The sequence below is a fragment of the Lithobates pipiens genome, unplaced genomic scaffold (genome assembly GCF_037356315.1).
Source record: "Lithobates pipiens isolate NorthernLeopardFrog02 unplaced genomic scaffold, aLitPip1_a1.2 Scaffold_8, whole genome shotgun sequence".
Classification (NCBI taxonomy): domain Eukaryota; kingdom Metazoa; phylum Chordata; class Amphibia; order Anura; family Ranidae; genus Lithobates; species Lithobates pipiens.
This window is the reverse complement of record NW_027507903.1, coordinates 417,696,870-417,715,584: the sequence shown is the minus strand read 5'-3', so window position 1 is coordinate 417,715,584 and position 18,715 is coordinate 417,696,870. Positions and strand designations below refer to the sequence as shown.

The window sequence follows — 18,715 nt, the reverse complement described above, 5'->3', positions numbered from 1 at the left end:
ACTGCCAGATTGCTGTCCTTCTTGAGCATCCCCTCTCTCTGTGCTCACGCTACTGCCTTCCTCTAGCTGAGTATCATCATCAGAGCCTACAAAACACTGGGCATCCTCCTGGAGCATGTACCTAACACTGCTCAAAGAGATCAGGAGACTTCTCAGGAGGACGTGGTGGGTCTTGGGAAGGAATCACTGATGATGACATTGAGAGGAGGGAAGATGATGCGTTGGCAGCTGCTTTGCTAGTACCCTGAGCCTGGGTGAGAGAGGATGAGGAGGATGAAGAGGGCTTGGTCATCCACTCTACCAAGTCTTCGGCATGTTGCGGCTCAACATGTCCAGCTGCCGAAAAGGACAAGCGTGTCCCATGGCCACATGATGATGATGATGCACCGTGTCCACGACCAGCACTGTTGTCTCTAGACACAGAGCCTGCTTGCCCTCTTTTATTGGCTCGCGCCTGTCTGCCTCTCCTTGCTGGCCTTCCAGACATGATAATGGCCTGAAGGTAGATGGGAAGATGGGAAAACCAGCAATTGGATAGTGTATATTGTGCTGGAGGCACACACAACACCCACTAACTCCTGCAGATGGCTTAATTAGAAAAGAGCTATGTAGGTGGATATAACGGTGTATACTGTGGTCAGGGCACACAGACAGCACGCACAATCTCCTACAACTGACTGCTCTATTAAAAAAGAGAAATATAGCTAGCTATATAGGTGGATATAATGGTGTATACTGCAACCACTACAGAAGAGCAAGAACACAAAATCGGCCGATAACGAATGGTGTATACTGTGTTGAAGATACACAGCACACCCACTAATTCCTACAGACGCCAACACACTACACAAGGCCGCCGCGCTGGCGGCCTTATATAGTGTGGGGCGTGTACTACACAGCCTGAGCTATGATTGTCCACAGGCATCCTGCCTGTGGCCAATCATGGCTCTTCCTCACTGCCGGCGCTGTGATTGGCCAAGCATGCGGGGTCACAGCGCATGCTTGGCCAATCATGAGCCAGCAATGCACTGCGATGGCGCAGTGCATTGTGGGCCGTGAGCGCCACACAAATTTGGCGCGAACGGCCCATAATGTTTTGGTATTCGCCGAACGGGCGAACAGCCAATGTTCGAGTCGAACGTATGTTCGACTCGAACACGAAGCTCATCCCTAGTTGACAACCTTTTAGGTGTGCAGTGTCAACAGTACATAAAATCGAGCAAGGGGTCCTGTCCACCATGCCAGTAAGTTTAGGATTAGTGATGGCCGAACGGTTCGCCCGGCGGTCGTTTCGCGGCGAATTTCCGACTTTCGCCGTCCGCGGGTTCGAACGCCTTTTTCCGTCGTTCGCCCCGGCGGACTTACGTGTTTAATGTATACAAGAACTTTAACCTTTCGTGACACGTTTATCATGTGTTACAGGACAACCAATTGAGACATGACAGCTCATGGACACTTGGACATTCCCCCTAACCTATAAATACACCCGATCCGGTGGCCATTTTACATTCTTTCTTCTGTCACTGTAGGGAAAGGATCCTGTGTGGAGTAGGGACAGAGAAAACGCTAGCTATTTGGTACACAAAAGTTCTTTTCAGGACTGGTATAGGTGTTAGGTCAGCAGCCTGAGTTTCTTTTGTCAGTTTAGATAAAGGGACAGAGCGCTGTATGCTGCTATTTTAGGGACAGCTCAGCCAGATTAGTCTTTCTTCATCATCATCATCATCATCATCATTAGCTGTTACTATCAGGTCCACAAAAGAGCTGTTCCAGCTAATCGTTCCAGCCTACTCTTTTTTGCCAATTTGTATAGGGACAGGCAGGAAGCAGTGTGTCAGGCAGTGAGGATAATTTTAAAGACTTGCTGTTACTATTAGTTCCACAAAGGTTCTTTTCAGGACTGGTATCAGTGGTACGGTAATAGGCTTGTACACGTATAATATTCTTTCTTCCAAATATAGAAAGAATATTATACTTGACTGCTGCCCTTCTGCTGCAGTCTGCTAATCATTCACAACTCACTTGTTCCACAAAGCTCTTTATCAGGACTGGTAACTTGGTCTGTCTAGGGTGCTACGGTACATAGGCTTGGGTGCGGTACAGTCTGCTGTTCTGTAAGGACCGCTATCGGTCCACAATAGATAGGGTTGCCGTGCACTACTGCTGACCGCTGCCCTATACTGCAGCAGTCCTTCAGCGGTATAGGGACTGACGCACAGTCTGCTAAACACTAATACACAACCTGCTTGGTCCACAAAAGTTCTTATAAGGACTGGTAACTTGGTATAGGGTGCTACGGTACATAGGCCTGAGTGCGTTACAGTCTGCTGTTCTGTAAGGACCGCTATCGGTCCACAATACATAGGGTTGACGTGCACTACTGCTGACCGCTGCCCTATACTGCAGCAGTCCTTCAGCGGTATAGGGACTGACGCACAGTCTGCTAAACACTAACACACAACCTGCTTGGTCCACAAAAGTTCTTATAAGGACTGGTAACTTGGTATAGGGTGCTACGGTACATAGGCCTGAGTGCAGTACAGTCTGCTGTTCTGTAAGGACTGCTATCGGTCCACAATACATAGGGTTGCCGTGCACTACTGCTGACCGCTGCCCTATACTGCAGCAGTCCTTCAGCGGTATAGGGACTGACGCACAGTCTGCTAAACACTAATACACAACCTGCTTGGTCCACAAAAGTTCTTATAAGGACTGGTAACTTGGTATAGGGTGCTACGGTACATAGGCCTGAGTGCGTTACAGTCTGCTGTTCTGTAAGGACCGCTATCGGTCCACAATACATAGGGTTGCCGTGCACTACTGCTGACCGCTGCCCTATACTGCAGCAGTCCTTCATTGGTATAGGGACTGACGTACAGTCTGCTAATCACTAACACACAACCTGCTTGGTCCACAAAAGTTCTTATAAGGACTGGTAACTTGGTATAGGGTGCTACGGTACATAGGCCTGAGTGCGTTACAGTCTGCTGTTCTGTAAGGACCGCTATCGGTCCACAATACATAGGGTTGCCGTGCACTACTGCTGACCGCTGCCCTATACTGCAGCAGTCCTTCATTGGTATAGGGACTGACGTACAGTCTGCTAATCACTAACACACAACCTGCTTGGTCCACAAAAGTTCTTATAAGGACTGGTAACTTGGTATAGGGTGCTACGGTACATAGGCCTGAGTGCGTTACAGTCTGCTGTTCTGTAAGGACCGCTATCGGTCCACAATACATAGGGTTGCCGTGCACTACTGCTGACCGCTGCCCTATACTGCAGCAGTCCTTCAGCGGTATAGGGACTGACGCACAGTCTGCTAAACACTAACACACAACCTGCTTGGTCCACAAAAGTTCTTATAAGGACTGGTAACTTGGTATAGGGTGCTACGGTACATAGGCCTGAGTGCAGTACAGTCTGCTGTTCTGTAAGGACCGCTATCGGTCCACAATACATAGGGTTGCCGTGCACTACTGCTGACCGCTGCCCTATACTGCAGCAGTCCTTCATTGGTATAGGGACTGACGTACAGTCTGCTAATCACTAACACACAACCTGCTTGGTCCACAAAAGTTCTTATAAGGACTGGTAACTTGGTATAGGGTGCTACGGTACATAGGCCTGAGTGCGTTACAGTCTGCTGTTCTGTAAGGACCGCTATCGGTCCACAATACATAGGGTTGCCGTGCACTACTGCTGACCGCTGCCCTATACTGCAGCAGTCCTTCATTGGTATAGGGACTGACGTACAGTCTGCTAATCACTAACACACAACCTGCTTGGTCCACAAAAGTTCTTATAAGGACTGGTAACTTGGTATAGGGTGCTACGGTACATAGGCCTGAGTGCGTTACAGTCTGCTGTTCTGTAAGGACCGCTATCGGTCCACAATACATAGGGTTGCCGTGCACTACTGCTGACCGCTGCCCTATACTGCAGCAGTCCTTCAGCGGTATAGGGACTGACGCACAGTCTGCTAAACACTAACACACAACCTGCTTGGTCCACAAAAGTTCTTATAAGGACTGGTAACTTGGTATAGGGTGCTACGGTACATAGGCCTGAGTGCAGTACAGTCTGCTGTTCTGTAAGGACCGCTATCGGTCCACAATACATAGGGTTGCCGTGCACTACTGCTGACCGCTGCCCTATACTGCAGCAGTCCTTCATTGGTATAGGGACTGACGTACAGTCTGCTAATCACTAACACACAACCTGCTTGGTCCACAAAAGTTCTTATAAGGACTGGTAACTTGGTATAGGGTGCTACGGTACATAGGCCTGAGTGCGTTACAGTCTGCTGTTCTGTAAGGACCGCTATCGGTCCACAATACATAGGGTTGCCGTGCACTACTGCTGACCGCTGCCCTATACTGCAGCAGTCCTTCATTGGTATAGGGACTGACGTACAGTCTGCTAATCACTAACACACAACCTGCTTGGTCCACAAAAGTTCTTATAAGGACTGGTAACTTGGTATAGGGTGCTACGGTACATAGGCCTGAGTGCGTTACAGTCTGCTGTTCTGTAAGGACCGCTATCGGTCCACAATACATAGGGTTGCCGTGCACTACTGCTGACCGCTGCCCTATACTGCAGCAGTCCTTCAGCGGTATAGGGACTGACGCACAGTCTGCTAAACACTAACACACAACCTGCTTGGTCCACAAAAGTTCTTATAAGGACTGGTAACTTGGTATAGGGTGCTACGGTACATAGGCCTGAGTGCAGTACAGTCTGCTGTTCTGTAAGGACCGCTATCGGTCCACAATACATAGGGTTGACGTGCACTACTGCTGACCGCTGCCCTATACTGCAGCAGTCCTTCAGCGGTATAGGGACTAAGAGTTTTGTCACAGGGTGATTTAAAAAATGACAGGCAGAGGAAGAGGCAGGCCCTTCCGCAGGGGTGGTAGGGGTAGGGCAGGAGCAACAGCCTTGAGCCAAAGTGGGAAGTTGCAGAAGGTGCGTTCAATTACTTTAAAGGACGCACCAGACTTGGTTGAGTGGCTCACTCAGCCTTATTCTTCTGCACCCTCCTCATCCTCTCGATCTGCACCCTCTTCTTCACTCTCTGCTATGTGCACCCCCAAAGACACTACCACCAACAACACCACCACCACCACATACCTTCCGCTTGAGTGCAAATGGGGGCCTTCATGCTCCAGTGTTTTAATAGGGACCCCCGTATAAAAAGCATGAGGGTCAAGGACCAGTACTGGGTGGCAACGTACTTAGATCCCCGGTACAAACACAAAATGGCGGAAATGTTACCGCCGTCGCAGAGGGCTGTCAGAATGCAGCACTTCCAGGCCTTGCTTCGAGAAATGCTGCATTCTGCTTTTGCGTGCGCTGGCAGAGGAGCAATTCCCACTCCCAGAGAAGGATTTGCGGGTACCAATCCAACAGCGCCTGCAAGAAGAGGCCGGTTTGAAGATGTGTTGGTGACTTCGGATATGAGGTCATTCTTTCAGCCGACCCATCGACAGGTGTCATCCGGATCCAGCATCAGGGAACGCCTAGACCGTCAGGTGTCCGACTACATTGGGTTAACGGCCGATGTGGACGCTCTGAGGAGTGATGAACCCCTAGACTACTGGGTGGGCAGGCTTGACCTCTGGCCAGAGCTTGCCCAATTTGCAATCGAACTGTTGGCTTGCCCCTCATCCAGTGTCCTGTCCGAAAGGACGTTCAGCGCAGCAGGGGGGATTGTGACCGATAAGCGTACTCGCCTAGCTCACGACAGTGTTAACTACCTCACATTTCTAAAAATGAATGAGGCATGGATCTTGGAGGAATTCAACACATGTGATCAGTAGACCATGTATATGTCTATAAACAATTTTTGGAATCAAGCACACAGACCTTCTTAATTCATTTGGCTCACTTCCCTGACCCAAAAAAGCACACCGTACTATATGCCCCTACCCTCCTCTTTGAAGAGGTTGAGCGGTGTCATATTTCTACTGGGGCTGCTTATTATGAGGGGTTCCCACCATCCCTGTGCTGTGCTGACTTCCTCCTGGGTGTTCTTATTATGAGGGGCTCCCACCATCCCTGTGCTGTGCTGACTTCCTCCTGGGGGTTCTTATTATGAGGGGCTCCCACCATCCCTGTGCTGTGCTGACTTCCTCCTGGGGGTTCTTATTATGAGGGGATCACACCATCCCTGTGCTGTGCTGACTTCCTCCTGGGGCTGCTTACGGTGCTGCTGTCAGCGCTGTATGTCACGGAGCTGCTGTCAGCGCTGTATGTCACGGAGCTGCTGTCAGCGCTGTATGTCACGGAGCTGCTGTCAGCGCTGTATGTCACGGAGCTGCTGTCAGCGCTGTATGTCACGGAGCTGCTGTCAGCGCTGTATGTCACGGAGCTGCTGTCAGCGCTGTATGTCACGGAGCTGCTGTCAGCGCTGTATGTCACGGTGCTGCTGTCAGCGCTGTATGTCACGGAGCTGCTGTCAGCGCTGTATGTCACGGAGCTGCTGTCAGTGCTGTATGTCACGGAGCTGCTGTCAGCGCTGTATGTCACGGAGCTGCTGTCAGCGCTGTATGTCACGGAGCTGCTGTCAGCGCTGTATGTCACGGTGCTGCTGTCAGCGCTGTATGTCACGGAGCTGCTGTCAGCGCTGTATGTCACGGAGCTGCTGTCAGTGCTGTATGTCACGGAGCTGCTGTCAGCGCTGTATGTCACGGAGCTGCTGTCAGCGCTGTATGTCACGGAGCTGCTGTCAGCGCTGTATGTCACGGTGCTGCTGTCAGCGCTGTATGTCACGGAGCTGCTGTCAGCGCTGTATGTCACGGAGCTGCTGTCAGCGCTGTATGTCACGGAGCTGCTGTCAGCGCTGTATGTCACGGAGCTGCTGTCAGCGCTGTATGTCACGGAGCTGCTGTCAGCGCTGTATGTCACGGTGCTGATGTCAGTGCTCTGTATTACGGTGCTGCTGTCAGTGCTCTGTATCTCCTGCACCCTCTTGTTTGCCTACCCTGGTCCCTGACCTTCCCTCTCCTCCATTGCCTTCATTAGCTCCATAGTCCTGAATTGTCAGAACAATTTCCCAAATAAAAAAAAAATGCTTGTAGTTATCGATCCCAAATTCACCTCATACATGTATTATGCTATTGTCCAGGTGGTGGGACTACGTGCTACCCCCTAATAATTACCCCGTGGCCGCAAATTCGACCTAAAGGTTTGCGAAATTCGCCTCCCATTGAAGTCAATGGAGCCCGCGGCGAACGGTCGTTTTCGCGAACGTTTGTGCCCGTTCGCGTTTCGCGTTCGCGAAACGTCCCGTCGGAAGTTCGTCCATCACTATTTAGGATGTCTAAAATTGAAAATTCAATTCAAAAATTAAATTTTTTATTTTTTTTGCTAATACTTCAATGATGAAAACATTGGAAGCCAATACTCTGAGAAGATGAACTCCTCGAGTGTACCATAAGGTGGACTTCCCCTTTTTTTTAGCCACTTCCTGCCCTTCGGCCGTCATATGACAGCCTTGACTTTGTGCGGGTATATCTGAATGATGCCTGCAGTTGAAGGCATGATTCAGATATCTTCTTTTTCAGACGGCGATTCCCTTCAACATAAGAACGGGCGGTGAGAGGGGACAACCCCCCCCCACCCCAACCGCCCTCCGGTGCTTCTACCGACTCACTGCTTCCATCAGTGAGTCGGAGACAGGATCTGCCAGCTCCGGATGTTTACCATAGAGATTTCTGGTAGACCAGATAGTTGCCGGAGTCTCTATGATCGTTCGGAGGTGGGGCGCGATATTGTGACATCACGCCCGGCCTCTGCAGAGTGACATGTTAGGCATCTATTTATTCGGCGCAACTTCATCTTTCACATTATGCAAAAAAATACAAAAAACATTCGAAAAATTTTGGCGCAAATACCGTGTGAGATAAAAAGTTGCAACGACCGCCATTATATTCTTTAGGGTCTTTGCTAAAAAATATATATATATAATTGGGGGTTCCATGTAATTTTCTAGCAAAAAATTATGATTTTTACATGTAGGGGGGGAAATGTCAGAATTGGCCTGGATGGCAAGTGGTTAATATTTACATTTTGGTTACTTGTAACCCTCAATAGTTAGAGATATAAAAAGGAGCATCTGCTGTGTGAAAACAATCTTTAAAATTACTTTGCAGAAACCAGTGATGCAAAATGATTTTAATTGTGATTTTCCTGCAGCTGAACAAATATTGGCTAATATCACCAGCTGTGACATATTATCCACAGTCATTTCAATTTGTGATGTTTTCTGTTGTTCATCTAAAAGCAATGAAACTATTCTCTATTAGACAAAGATTTCATCCACAGTACATAAAACGCTTAGATTTTTTTTTCTGTATCTTTGCTACAAGCTTTAATGCACATTCATGCCATATGCAGTGGGACTGCATTGGGCGGCTATTCCAGCACAGTTCCACTGCAAGACGAGCCAAAATGCCTTGTCTCCCTTTCTGCCCAGTTCAAAACAAAATGTTGCACACTATCCGCTGGGATAAAATGTAGCGGCTAGTGTGAGAATACCCTCAGATGTTTCGGGATGGAAACGTTCATTGTTTTTTTTTATGAGCAGAAGTTTATTTCCCTATCCTTTTGGACCAGCTATTGTGTGGCACCTCCTTGTACCACAAATAATTAGCTAACCTCAACCACTACAATACAGGGCACTTTTACCCCCTTCCTTCCCAGCCCAATTTTCAGCTTTCATCGCTCTCGCACTTTCAATGACCATTGCGCGGTCATGCTACACTGTACCCAAATGAAATTTGTATCATTTTGTTCGCACAAATAGAGCTTTATTTTGGTGGTATTTATTCACGACTCCGTTTTTTTATTTTTTGCGATATAAGCGCAAAAACGGAAATTTGGAAAAAAAAAAAAAATTCTATTTTAAAAGAAATCGAATAAAATCAAATTTTGTCATAAATTTAAGCTAAAATGTATTCTGCTACATGGTTTTTGGTAAAAAAAAATTCCGTTAAGTGTATAATAATTGGTTTGTGTGATCACAGACATATGTACGCAAATGATCATGTACATATGTGTGCAGGTGATCACGTACATATGTGTGCAGATAATCATTGGAACATGTGATTTTAGTGGGACATATGTGAGGGGACTTTTTTTTTATTTGGGAACATGTGTGTTTTTCGGACATGTGTGGTGACGTGTATTGTGGTGACGTGTGTTTACACTGTAGGTTTATACTAGACTGGTGATCAGTTAGAAAAAAGATGTAAAAACAGCTCATACTCACTGATCACCAGTCTGCTGCAGCGATCTGCTCTCCTCTCCTCAGCGACTTCCGTGTGAGGATAGGAGAGCCGATTGCCTAGCAACTGGCTGTTTACATCACATGACAGCCGTGATTGGACACGGCCGTCATGTGATCAGGAGGGCCAATCACAGAGCCCTCCTGCCGATCCGAAATGCGCCGTGTACGGGTGACACGAGCACATCGGGATCTCGCTGATGTGCGGGCACGCGCAATCCCCCCTCCTTCTGAACGTTCCTGAACATCCAGTCAGAAGGAGGTAGCTCCCAAGTGGTTAATGTCACTAACGAGGGGCTAGCTGGCGTATCTGTGATTATACAGTGTTTCACAAAAGTGAGTACAGCCCTCAATTTTTTGTAAATATTTTATTATATGTTTTTTCATGTGACAACACCAAAGAAATTACCCTTTACATTGTAGCGAAGTAGTGAGTGTCCATTTTGTATAACAGTGTAAATTTGCTTTCTCCTCAAAATCACTCAACACACAACCATTAATGTCTAAACTGTTGGCAATAAAAGTGAGTACACCCCTAATTGAAAATGTCCAAATTGGGCCCAAAGTGTCAATATTGTGTGGCCACCATTATTTTCATGCACTGCCTTAACCCTTTTGGACATGGTGTTCACCAGAGCTTCACAGGTTGCCACTGGAGTCCTCTTCCACTCCTCCATGACGACATTGCGGAGCTGGTGGATGATGGAGATCTTGCGCTCCTCCACCTTCCATTTGAGGATGCCCCACAGATGGGGTATAGGTCTGGAGACATGCTTGGCCAGTCCATCACCTTTACCCTCGGCTTCTTTAGCAAAGCAGTGGTCATCTTGGAGGTCTGTTTGTAGTCGTTATGTTGGAATATTGCCATGAGGCCCAGTCTCTGAAAGGAGGGTATCATGCTTTGCTTCAGTATATCACAGTACATTCTGGCATTCGTGGTTCCCTCAATGAACTGTAGCTCCCCAGTGCTGGCAGCACTCATGCAGCCCTAGACCATGACACTCCCACCGCCATACTTGACTGTAGGCAAGACACACTTGTCTTTGTACACTTGTTGGCTATAGTTGGTATTTACATTTACAGGATCTGCTATCTGCTTTGCAGCGTTAAGATGGCTATACAGTAGATCAGGGGTGCCTAACCAGTGGCCCGGGGCAGCGACCTCCTGCTCTGGGATGGCGGGTTGGCAAGCCCAGATTGCAGGTTGCCTACCCGCCATACCAGAGCATCAGTGTTGTGAATGAAGCCAGTGGTAGAGAAAGCAGGCAGCTGCTGAACAGAGCTGCATAAGCCAATGCTTCCTTTATAGCACCGACTCCTTTCATAGGCGGAGTGATACCAAATGCATTCTGCCTGGGACCGCAGGTTTATTACTAAAATCACAGTGTATATAGTGTAACTGCAGTGGTTACTGGGCTGCTTTCAAACTGATTTGCAGGTGTAGTGCAGAGCACCTACGGCTTACCTACACTGAGCCATAGACTTCTGGTTTTACCTGTGGGTTTGGTGCACTTTCAGAAAGTGCACCACACCTGCAGGATATAATAGAATTCTATGGCAAAGTACAGCTAACCCGCAGGAAAGCCACAGGTGCATTGTGCTGCACCCATGGTGTGGGTAGACCACAGACCATCAGTGCCTGATCCAATCAGACCCTCCATTCACCTCTCTGGAGCGGCAGATGTAAACGGACCTGTGCCCATTTATACACACATCTCCAATCGGATCTGCTAAAAAAATAAGTGGATCCGTACCCTTCCATTTTATCAGATCAGAGGGCCCCTAGAGAAGAGTGGGCTGTGTCTGTGTCCACTTTGCATAGGCAGAGTGGATGCAAAGCTGTTATCTGCCCACTCTGCTCATTGTGGCCCACAACTGGTTACGAAGTCGCTTATATGTGGTCCTCGCTCTTCAAAAGGTTGGGCACCCCTGCAGTAGATGAATGTTTGTTTTTTGTGTTTTTTGTTCCGCCAACGCACTCCTTCATTCACCTAAGAAATTTAGCCAGCAACTCGATAACTCCTTGGTATTATCCTTTGGCTACATCATATATACACCAGATCAGTGCTGACATGCTTTGGCTATTACAGCCCTACAGCATGCTATGAGTAAGGCTGAAATAGCTGAAACATGTCAGCATTAATCCTATCCAAATAAAGGCCAATACCAAGGAGTTATCGAGTTGCTGTTAATTTTCTGCTTTGGATGTTCGAACAGGGGAGTGGAGATCCCTCAGCCTGAGCATCGAATCTCAGCAAGTATTTTTTAATTGTGCAGTTGAGCTTGGGTATCTTCTGCTAGTATTTCCTCCATCCACCTGTGTGTTTTTTTTTTTTTTTTTTTTTTCTCATTCAGTCCCCCTTGCTGGGACATTCCGACAGCTGTACTCCCACTATCAAAATGCACTGATCAGCAGCTGAAGCCAATGATAGACAAGTTTTCCAACATTCCTATTCAACAGAAGTCGATCTAATGATTGTCTTCTGTTTGAAAAGGGATGGCCACACATGGATGAAAATTTGGCCAGTTTCTGCTGAACTTGCCAAATTTCAATCCATCTACATCCAAGTCAGCCATCTGAAACCAATAAATTCCCTGTGCAGCAGATACTTGGCTAAATATTGGCTAAGTGAGACAGAATGAGTGATTGCAGGTTGTCTGCTTCGTCTAGAGCAGGTATCGCGAAATGGCGGACCCCGGGCCAAATGCAAACCACATCACTGTCCCTTTCGTAACGCCATGGTCCCGCCATTTATAAAAACCTTTTTCTTCCCCTTTTTCTTTGTATATGTCTGTCATCCTTGCTTTCTTGCTTCAATACAGTGCTTGGAGTCTTTGATGCAGATTAATTATTGGGTTACTCTGGGATGCTTGACTATTAACATTTTGAATTGAGTTTGCAATTTACATTGCTTGACGTCTGCTTTTCTTTTTGTCTGTTATGTTTCTCAGATGCGTATTGTTTGCAAGGATGTCTCTGCTGAGGTTCTCTATGATGTCCTGCATGACACCAGCTACCGTAGGAAATGGGACACGAACATGATAGACACCTTTGACATTGGGCGGCTTACAGTCAATGCAGATGTTGGATACTACTCATGTAAGACACTCCATGTACCCGAGCAGGGCTAAATAAATGCCTTATGTGTATTGTGGATGAATATTATTATTATACAGAGTTTATATAGCACCAACAGTTTGTGCAGTGCTTTACAACATGAGGGCAGACAGCACAGTTACAATACAATTTTAACACAAGAGGAATGCGAAGACCCTGCTTGTTAGAGCCTATCAATCTAAAAGGGAGGATCAAGTGATACAAAAGGTAATAACTGTGGGGGATGAGCTGATGACAGAGGAAATAGTTTTTAGGTGGAGGCAGGATAGGCTTCTCTGAAATGAAGCGTTTTCAGGGATCGCCTAAAATTGGACAGAGTAGGAGACAGCCGCATAGATGGGGTAGGGAGTTTCATAGGATGGGAAAGGCTCAGGAAAAGTCCTGGAGGCGAGCATTGGAGGAAATGATGAGGGAGCTAGAGCGTAGAAGTCTTGGGAGTAATGAAGAAAACAGTTTGGTCGTTTGAGACAAGGTTAGTGATGTAGCTGGGGGCTGAGTTGTAGATGGCTTTGTAAACTATTGTTACTATTTTGAATTTGATTCATTGGGTGAATTTGATTCGTTGGGTGATTGGCAGAGAGGGGTAGTAGACACTGAGAGGTTGGTAAGGTTGATGAGTCTGGCAGCAGCATTTGGAGATGTTGCAGAGATTGAGGCAGCAAGCTTTGGACAGTGATTGGATGTGGGGCCGAAAGAAGAGTTCAGAGTCCAGGATTACACCTAGCACCCTGGCACGGGGGGGGGGGGGGGGGGGGGTTGATGGTTGGTTCAGTGATCTTGATGGAGAAGTCGGAGGAAGGGGCATATGAGGGAGGAAATTTTATGAGCTCGGTTTTGGATAGATTGAGTTTTTAAGGAAGTAGTGTGACATCCAGACTGATATTTCGGTCCGTAAATTAGTGATGCATGAGGAGACTGTTGATGTGCGTTGAGGGGAAGAGCGAGAGACTTGCAGAATTCACTTTTTCAAAGTGCAGCAGGACAAAAGTGCATAGTTTTAACAGCAGTAGCTGACAGCTAGACTCTACACAGTCTCAACAGGAGCAGGGAACGTTTAAAACTGCTCCTTCTGAGCAGAGCCCTGAGTAAGAAAAGAACCCCCTGGAAGTTTTATCCAAACATTTATCATCTTTCATCAGCTCATGCTACTGACCCAAACCCTCAATGATTTGCTAGGGAGGATATATATTCACAACTCGGTTATTGGTTCTTCAAACTCAGATTACTGAAGCCTCAACAGCAGACGCAGTCAACTCAAGATTAGAATCGCCTGCAGAGCAAAAAAAGATAAACTAAACCAGGCTGATGCATCCATCACCAAATATAACTAGGCATACTACTGGTTAAAGCAGTATTAAACCCCAGAATTTGAATTAAATATTTTGCAGCTTGGATGTCCTTAGATGAGGGGGCTGCATTTGTTTTCTTTAGGCTTTCCCCTTTTTTATTTTCACCTGATAATTCAGCCAGTAATACATTTCCAGTTTTTTGGTTTATCTGCACTTCCAGAAAGTGTAACAGACTTCTTTGGACAGCATCAATCTGGGGAGAGGGTAGTGTTCGACTAGGACTTGACTAACAAATTGGTTCTAAAGTCATAAGGTTTTTTACCTTAATGCATTCTATGCTGTGAGCAGCAGCAGCCCCATCTCGATTCCAGCGTTATTGCACGAGAGCCTTGACTGTCAAAGACTCAACCTGCTCATTGGCTGAGGCAACAGTAGGCATCATTGGCTCCTGCTGCTGTCAGTCAGTGAGCCAAAGAGGGGGTAGAGGGTGTGGGGGCAAGCCATGGCTCTATCTGCATAGGGAAATACAGTGCAGCTGCTTTCTGTGGGGAAACTCGGGGAGCGGCCAGGAGCACTGGCAAGGAACCTGAGAAGAGGAGGATCGGGGCTGCTCTGCACAGAGCAGGAAAGTATAATGTGTTTATTTAGAAAACCCAAAAAAATAAACTACTTTAATATTACTTTAAAGCCCAACTCCGGCTAAGCAGTTACAGCAAGTTTCCCCCCCCCCCCCTTTAGGGATAAAGGTTTTACTTTTAATGAATGAATAAAAGCACCTCTGTCAGTATTAAATGTTTTTTTTTCCCCCCATAAATTTCTTTCAGGACAGCGCCTGAGAATGGCTCCTCCCACTTGTCAACAGGAAACACACTTTCACCGAACTTCAAAAGGAGGCTCCTTCCCACAGGTTGCCAGTTTTTTGTTTCCTCTGGCAGGGAACACCTAGTGGGGAGTTAGGAGCTCTTAAGGTGCTGTCCTGAAAGTCCAGGCTCCCTGCTCCACTGTTTTTCTTACCTCAGAGAGCAAGTTCCTCCCATGCCACAGAGTTGCTGGATGGGCTCCTTCTCCCTCTTCGGTGCTTGGGGAGAGCCTCCAGAATACGCCACTCCTAGGTGGTGGCGGACTTTATTTCTTCTTCTTTTTTTTTTTTTTTTTGTTCTGCCCGCCTCTGAACGCCGCCACCATCTTGGGTTGGGTATTCAGACGATTGCAGTCCCAGAAGTGAGGTATCCAGAAAGGGGACGGCATCCAAGGAGCAGGCGCCTGGCGTAATTTCCACTGGAAAGCGCAGGGGGAGGAGGAAGGAGCAGGACTGGTGCCTATATTCTGGTTCCAGTCCAGAGCCAATTGGCCCTGGAATTGGTGTTTTAGCCACAAGCCAGAGCAGCAGCAGCGCCACCGGGATGGATTTGGTGACTGAAGCAGTGGCACAGGCAGGTAAGGGGCAGACGTGTTTACTGCCCTATTTTACTTTGGGGTGTCTCTCTTTCTAATCAGTGGGTTTGTTTACCCCCCCCCCCTCGGTTTTGTTTTGTGTCCCCTTTTTTCCTTGTCACGGCAGGCCAGAGTAAAATTACCTGAAGGCTGGAAGAGGACACTATGTCAAATTTTGCATTGACTCTCTAGGTAAAGAGGAAGCTTCTTCTGCATGAAGATATTTGATTGCATCAGTTAAAAAGAAACTGGATGCTACCATTCAATCGTTTTTGCTCTTCACTTGCAAATCCATACTTAAGTCAGCCATCTACCTCGCATTCCTCTCAGGGCTCACTGTTAGTCCTAGCAGTGGAGGCTGAAGTAAGTCTTCATACCCAAGAGGAATATTCCCCCTCTAATTCTAAAGACGTCAGATGAAGAGGAGGAAGGAAGGGGTGAAAGGTGTACCATCTCTAAATCGGCCTTTCTCAACCTTTTTACCCCAGGGGAACCCTTAAAATAATTTTCAGGGTCTCGGGGAACCCCTAATGGCTCCATCTGGATTTCATTGGGGGGTCAGTGGAAACAATGCCCCTTACTTTGGTGGTCAGTGAGAAGAATGCCCTTTTTTACAGTGGTGGCAAGAATGGCCCACTTACAGAGAGCTATAAAGATCATTGGTGTCATACCACTGGCTCCTCCAAGTGGCATTGACTCAGAAATATGTAGGCACCATCAAACAGGAGGTAAATCGGCCACAGCTCAAATAACCCCTAGCCACCTCTGGAGAAACCCTAGGGTTCTACGGAAGCCTGGTTGAGACTCGCTGGTCTAAATACAAGCTTTCTTTAGAGCAAGTGGATGGCCTGTTGAAAGCAATTTATGCTACTTTGGGCTTGGAAGAAGAAAGGAAAGAACTGTCTTTGAATGACAGGATGTACGCAGGTCTCAGTGAGCACAAAAATTGTGCTTTTCCAGTACATTCAGTAATCTGTGGCGATTAAGAAGGAATGGGCTGAACCAAAAAAAAGCCTTTTTTCCCCAAGGGCCCATAAAAGGCGTTTTCCATCTGATGAGGACCCAGCGGGACACTGTGGAATAAAGTTCCAGAACTCAATGCAGCCTTCTCTCAGGTTTCAAGATCAACTAACCTGGCATTTGAGGAAATGGAAATATTAAAGGATCCCATGAATAAAAAAGATGGATCAACAGCTTAAAGGAGCTTGGCAATCAATCATGGGCAATCTCAAACCGGCAATGGCGACTACTTGTGTCTATAGGAATATGGAGTATTGGGTGACCTTGTCAGCAGATGTAGCTTATATTTAGGATGCATCAGCAGAATCTATAAGGATGACGGCAAAGTCTGCAGCTGTAGCGAACTCTGTTAGAAGGGCGCTTTGGTTGAAGACCTGCCCGTGGTTGAAGATGCGGCTTCCAAAAATAAACTTTATAGTGTGCTGATTTTTAGATTCAGTTCTTGACAGGACAACCAATAAAAGTCATTCCCTGTCAAGAAAAAGAAGCAACCAGTTAAACGGCTTTTTTGACCTCAAAGAGCTCAGGAACAAGGTAACCCCAAGAGACAAAGTTGGTCAGCGCAGAGATTGCAAGTGGGAGGAAGGCTTCAAAATGTCTTCCCTTATTGGGCAACCATGACAGAAAACCAGTATAGTCTGAGCATGCTGTCTCAAGCATACAAGATAGTTTTCGGATCTTCCCCCAGAAAGATACTTTGTTGCATTCCTTAGTAGTTTTGTTACAAAGTCCCTAGCTATGAAGAACCTGTTAAAGAATCTAATGCAACAATGGGTTGTGACTCGGGTACCTCTGGAGGAACATTATCAGGGTTTATATTTCTGGATATTTTTTTTAATCAGAAGCTTTCGTTTTGATCCCTTACTTTAAAGCCGTTAAACAGGTCAGTCCTATACAAAAGGTTTTATGGACTCGATCTTCATGGTCAGAAATCTGTTGACCAGGGAATGTTTCATGGCATTAATCCATCTGAGAGATGTTTACCTACATATCCCTATAGCCCCTCAGTCTCAAATTCTGAGGATGGCGATCAGTATGGGGAAGGAGGTGCTGCATCTGCAATTCAAGGCCCTTCCCTTTTGGCCTTTCATCTGGCCCGCAAGCCTTTACAAAGGTTATGGCAGAAGCCCTCGCCCCTCTCCGCCTTCAAGGGATTGCAGTCATCCCGTATTTGGATGACCTCTTCTTTTTTTGCCCCTTCCAAGGAGAAATTGAAGACCTGGGCAAGGCCCGCAGTCACTTGGATGCCTTGGGTTGAATCGTAAATCTTCAAAAATCAAACTTCAATCCGGCTCAGCAAGTACAATTTCTGGGGTATCAGATAAGCTCTTCCAGAAGAGAAGAGAACCAAAGTCCAGAATGTCAGCCATTCGGAAATGTTAGAAGGGTTATGTCAGCCCTAGGAACTTTAACCTAGACTGTGTCAGCCTTCCAATCGGCAAGGCTAAATTTGAGGCCACTTCAGACTTTTTCCTTCTAAAAGTATGGAACCACAGAACGGAAATTCTAGACGCAAGGTTAAAGATCCCCACCGGGGTCAAACTGTCACTATGGTGGTGGAGGAATAAGTCAGTCTTGTCAAGAGGCCTACTTTGGTCATTCTCGATGGGAAAAATTGCGATGACAGATGCAAGTGTGTGGGGATCGGGGGGCCAACCTGGATCAGAACTTGGCACAGGGAGAATGGTCCTGGAGCGAGACAGGGATGTCCTCGAATTGGAGGGAACTAAAGGCAGGAACCTTAGCATTGGATGCCTTCTCTCTGATCCTCCAGGGGTTCCATATCTAGATTCTATCAGACAACACCACTACCATAGCCTACCTGAACAAGCAGGAAGGCATGAGAGGCAAAATTCTTCAGTTGCTGTCAACAGATTCTGGAATGGGCGTAAATCATTTGCTGTCCTTGTGGGCAGTCCATCTCAAGGGCACACTAAATGAAGTAGCAGCGTTTTTGAGCAGGCGACAAATTCAGGAGGCAGAGTGGAGCTTGAATCCAGAAGCTTTTGCATTGATCACCAGAACCTGGGACCATCCACAAGTGGACCTGTTTGCGTCAGAGGAAAATGCGCAGCTCCCTCATTTATTTTCCCTTTACAGAGATAGCCATTCTCAAGGAATAGATGCATTGGCACACCCTTGGAACCCTTGGAATTTTCACCTGGGTTATGCCTTTCCCCCATTCCAGATAATTCCATTAGTATTGAGGAAAATACAAAAAGAAAGTCCTGATCCTAATTACGCCTCCATTGTGGCCAAAAAGAGCTTAGTTTTCCACCATTCTGCAAATGCCAGTCAAACAGCCAGTTGACAGCTTCCTCACAGATGGGATGTGCTTCTGCAGGGTCCCAGTACTAGTGATGGACGAACTTCCGACGGGACGTTTCGCGAACGCGAAACGCGAACGGGCACAAACGTTCGCGAAAACGACCGTTCGCCGCGGGCTCCATTGACTTCAATGGGAGGCGAATTTCGCAAACCTTTAGGTCGAATTTGCGGCCACGGGGTAATTATTAGGGGGTAGCACGTAGTCCCACCACCTGGACAATAGCATAATACAT

General features: G+C 47.0%; 1 protein-coding gene across 2 annotated transcripts in view; it reads left to right on the top strand.

Moving 5' to 3' along the window:
• Window positions 1-18,715, top strand: part of LOC143964469 (START domain-containing protein 10-like) — a 204,790-nt gene that overhangs the window by 130,370 nt on the left and 55,705 nt on the right. For both annotated transcript variants that reach the window (XM_077474244.1, XM_077474245.1), the window contains exon 2: window positions 12,246-12,393. In XM_077474244.1, coding sequence (XP_077330370.1) covers window positions 12,246-12,393 — 148 coding nt within the window. The remainder of the gene's footprint in view (window positions 1-12,245; window positions 12,394-18,715) is intronic.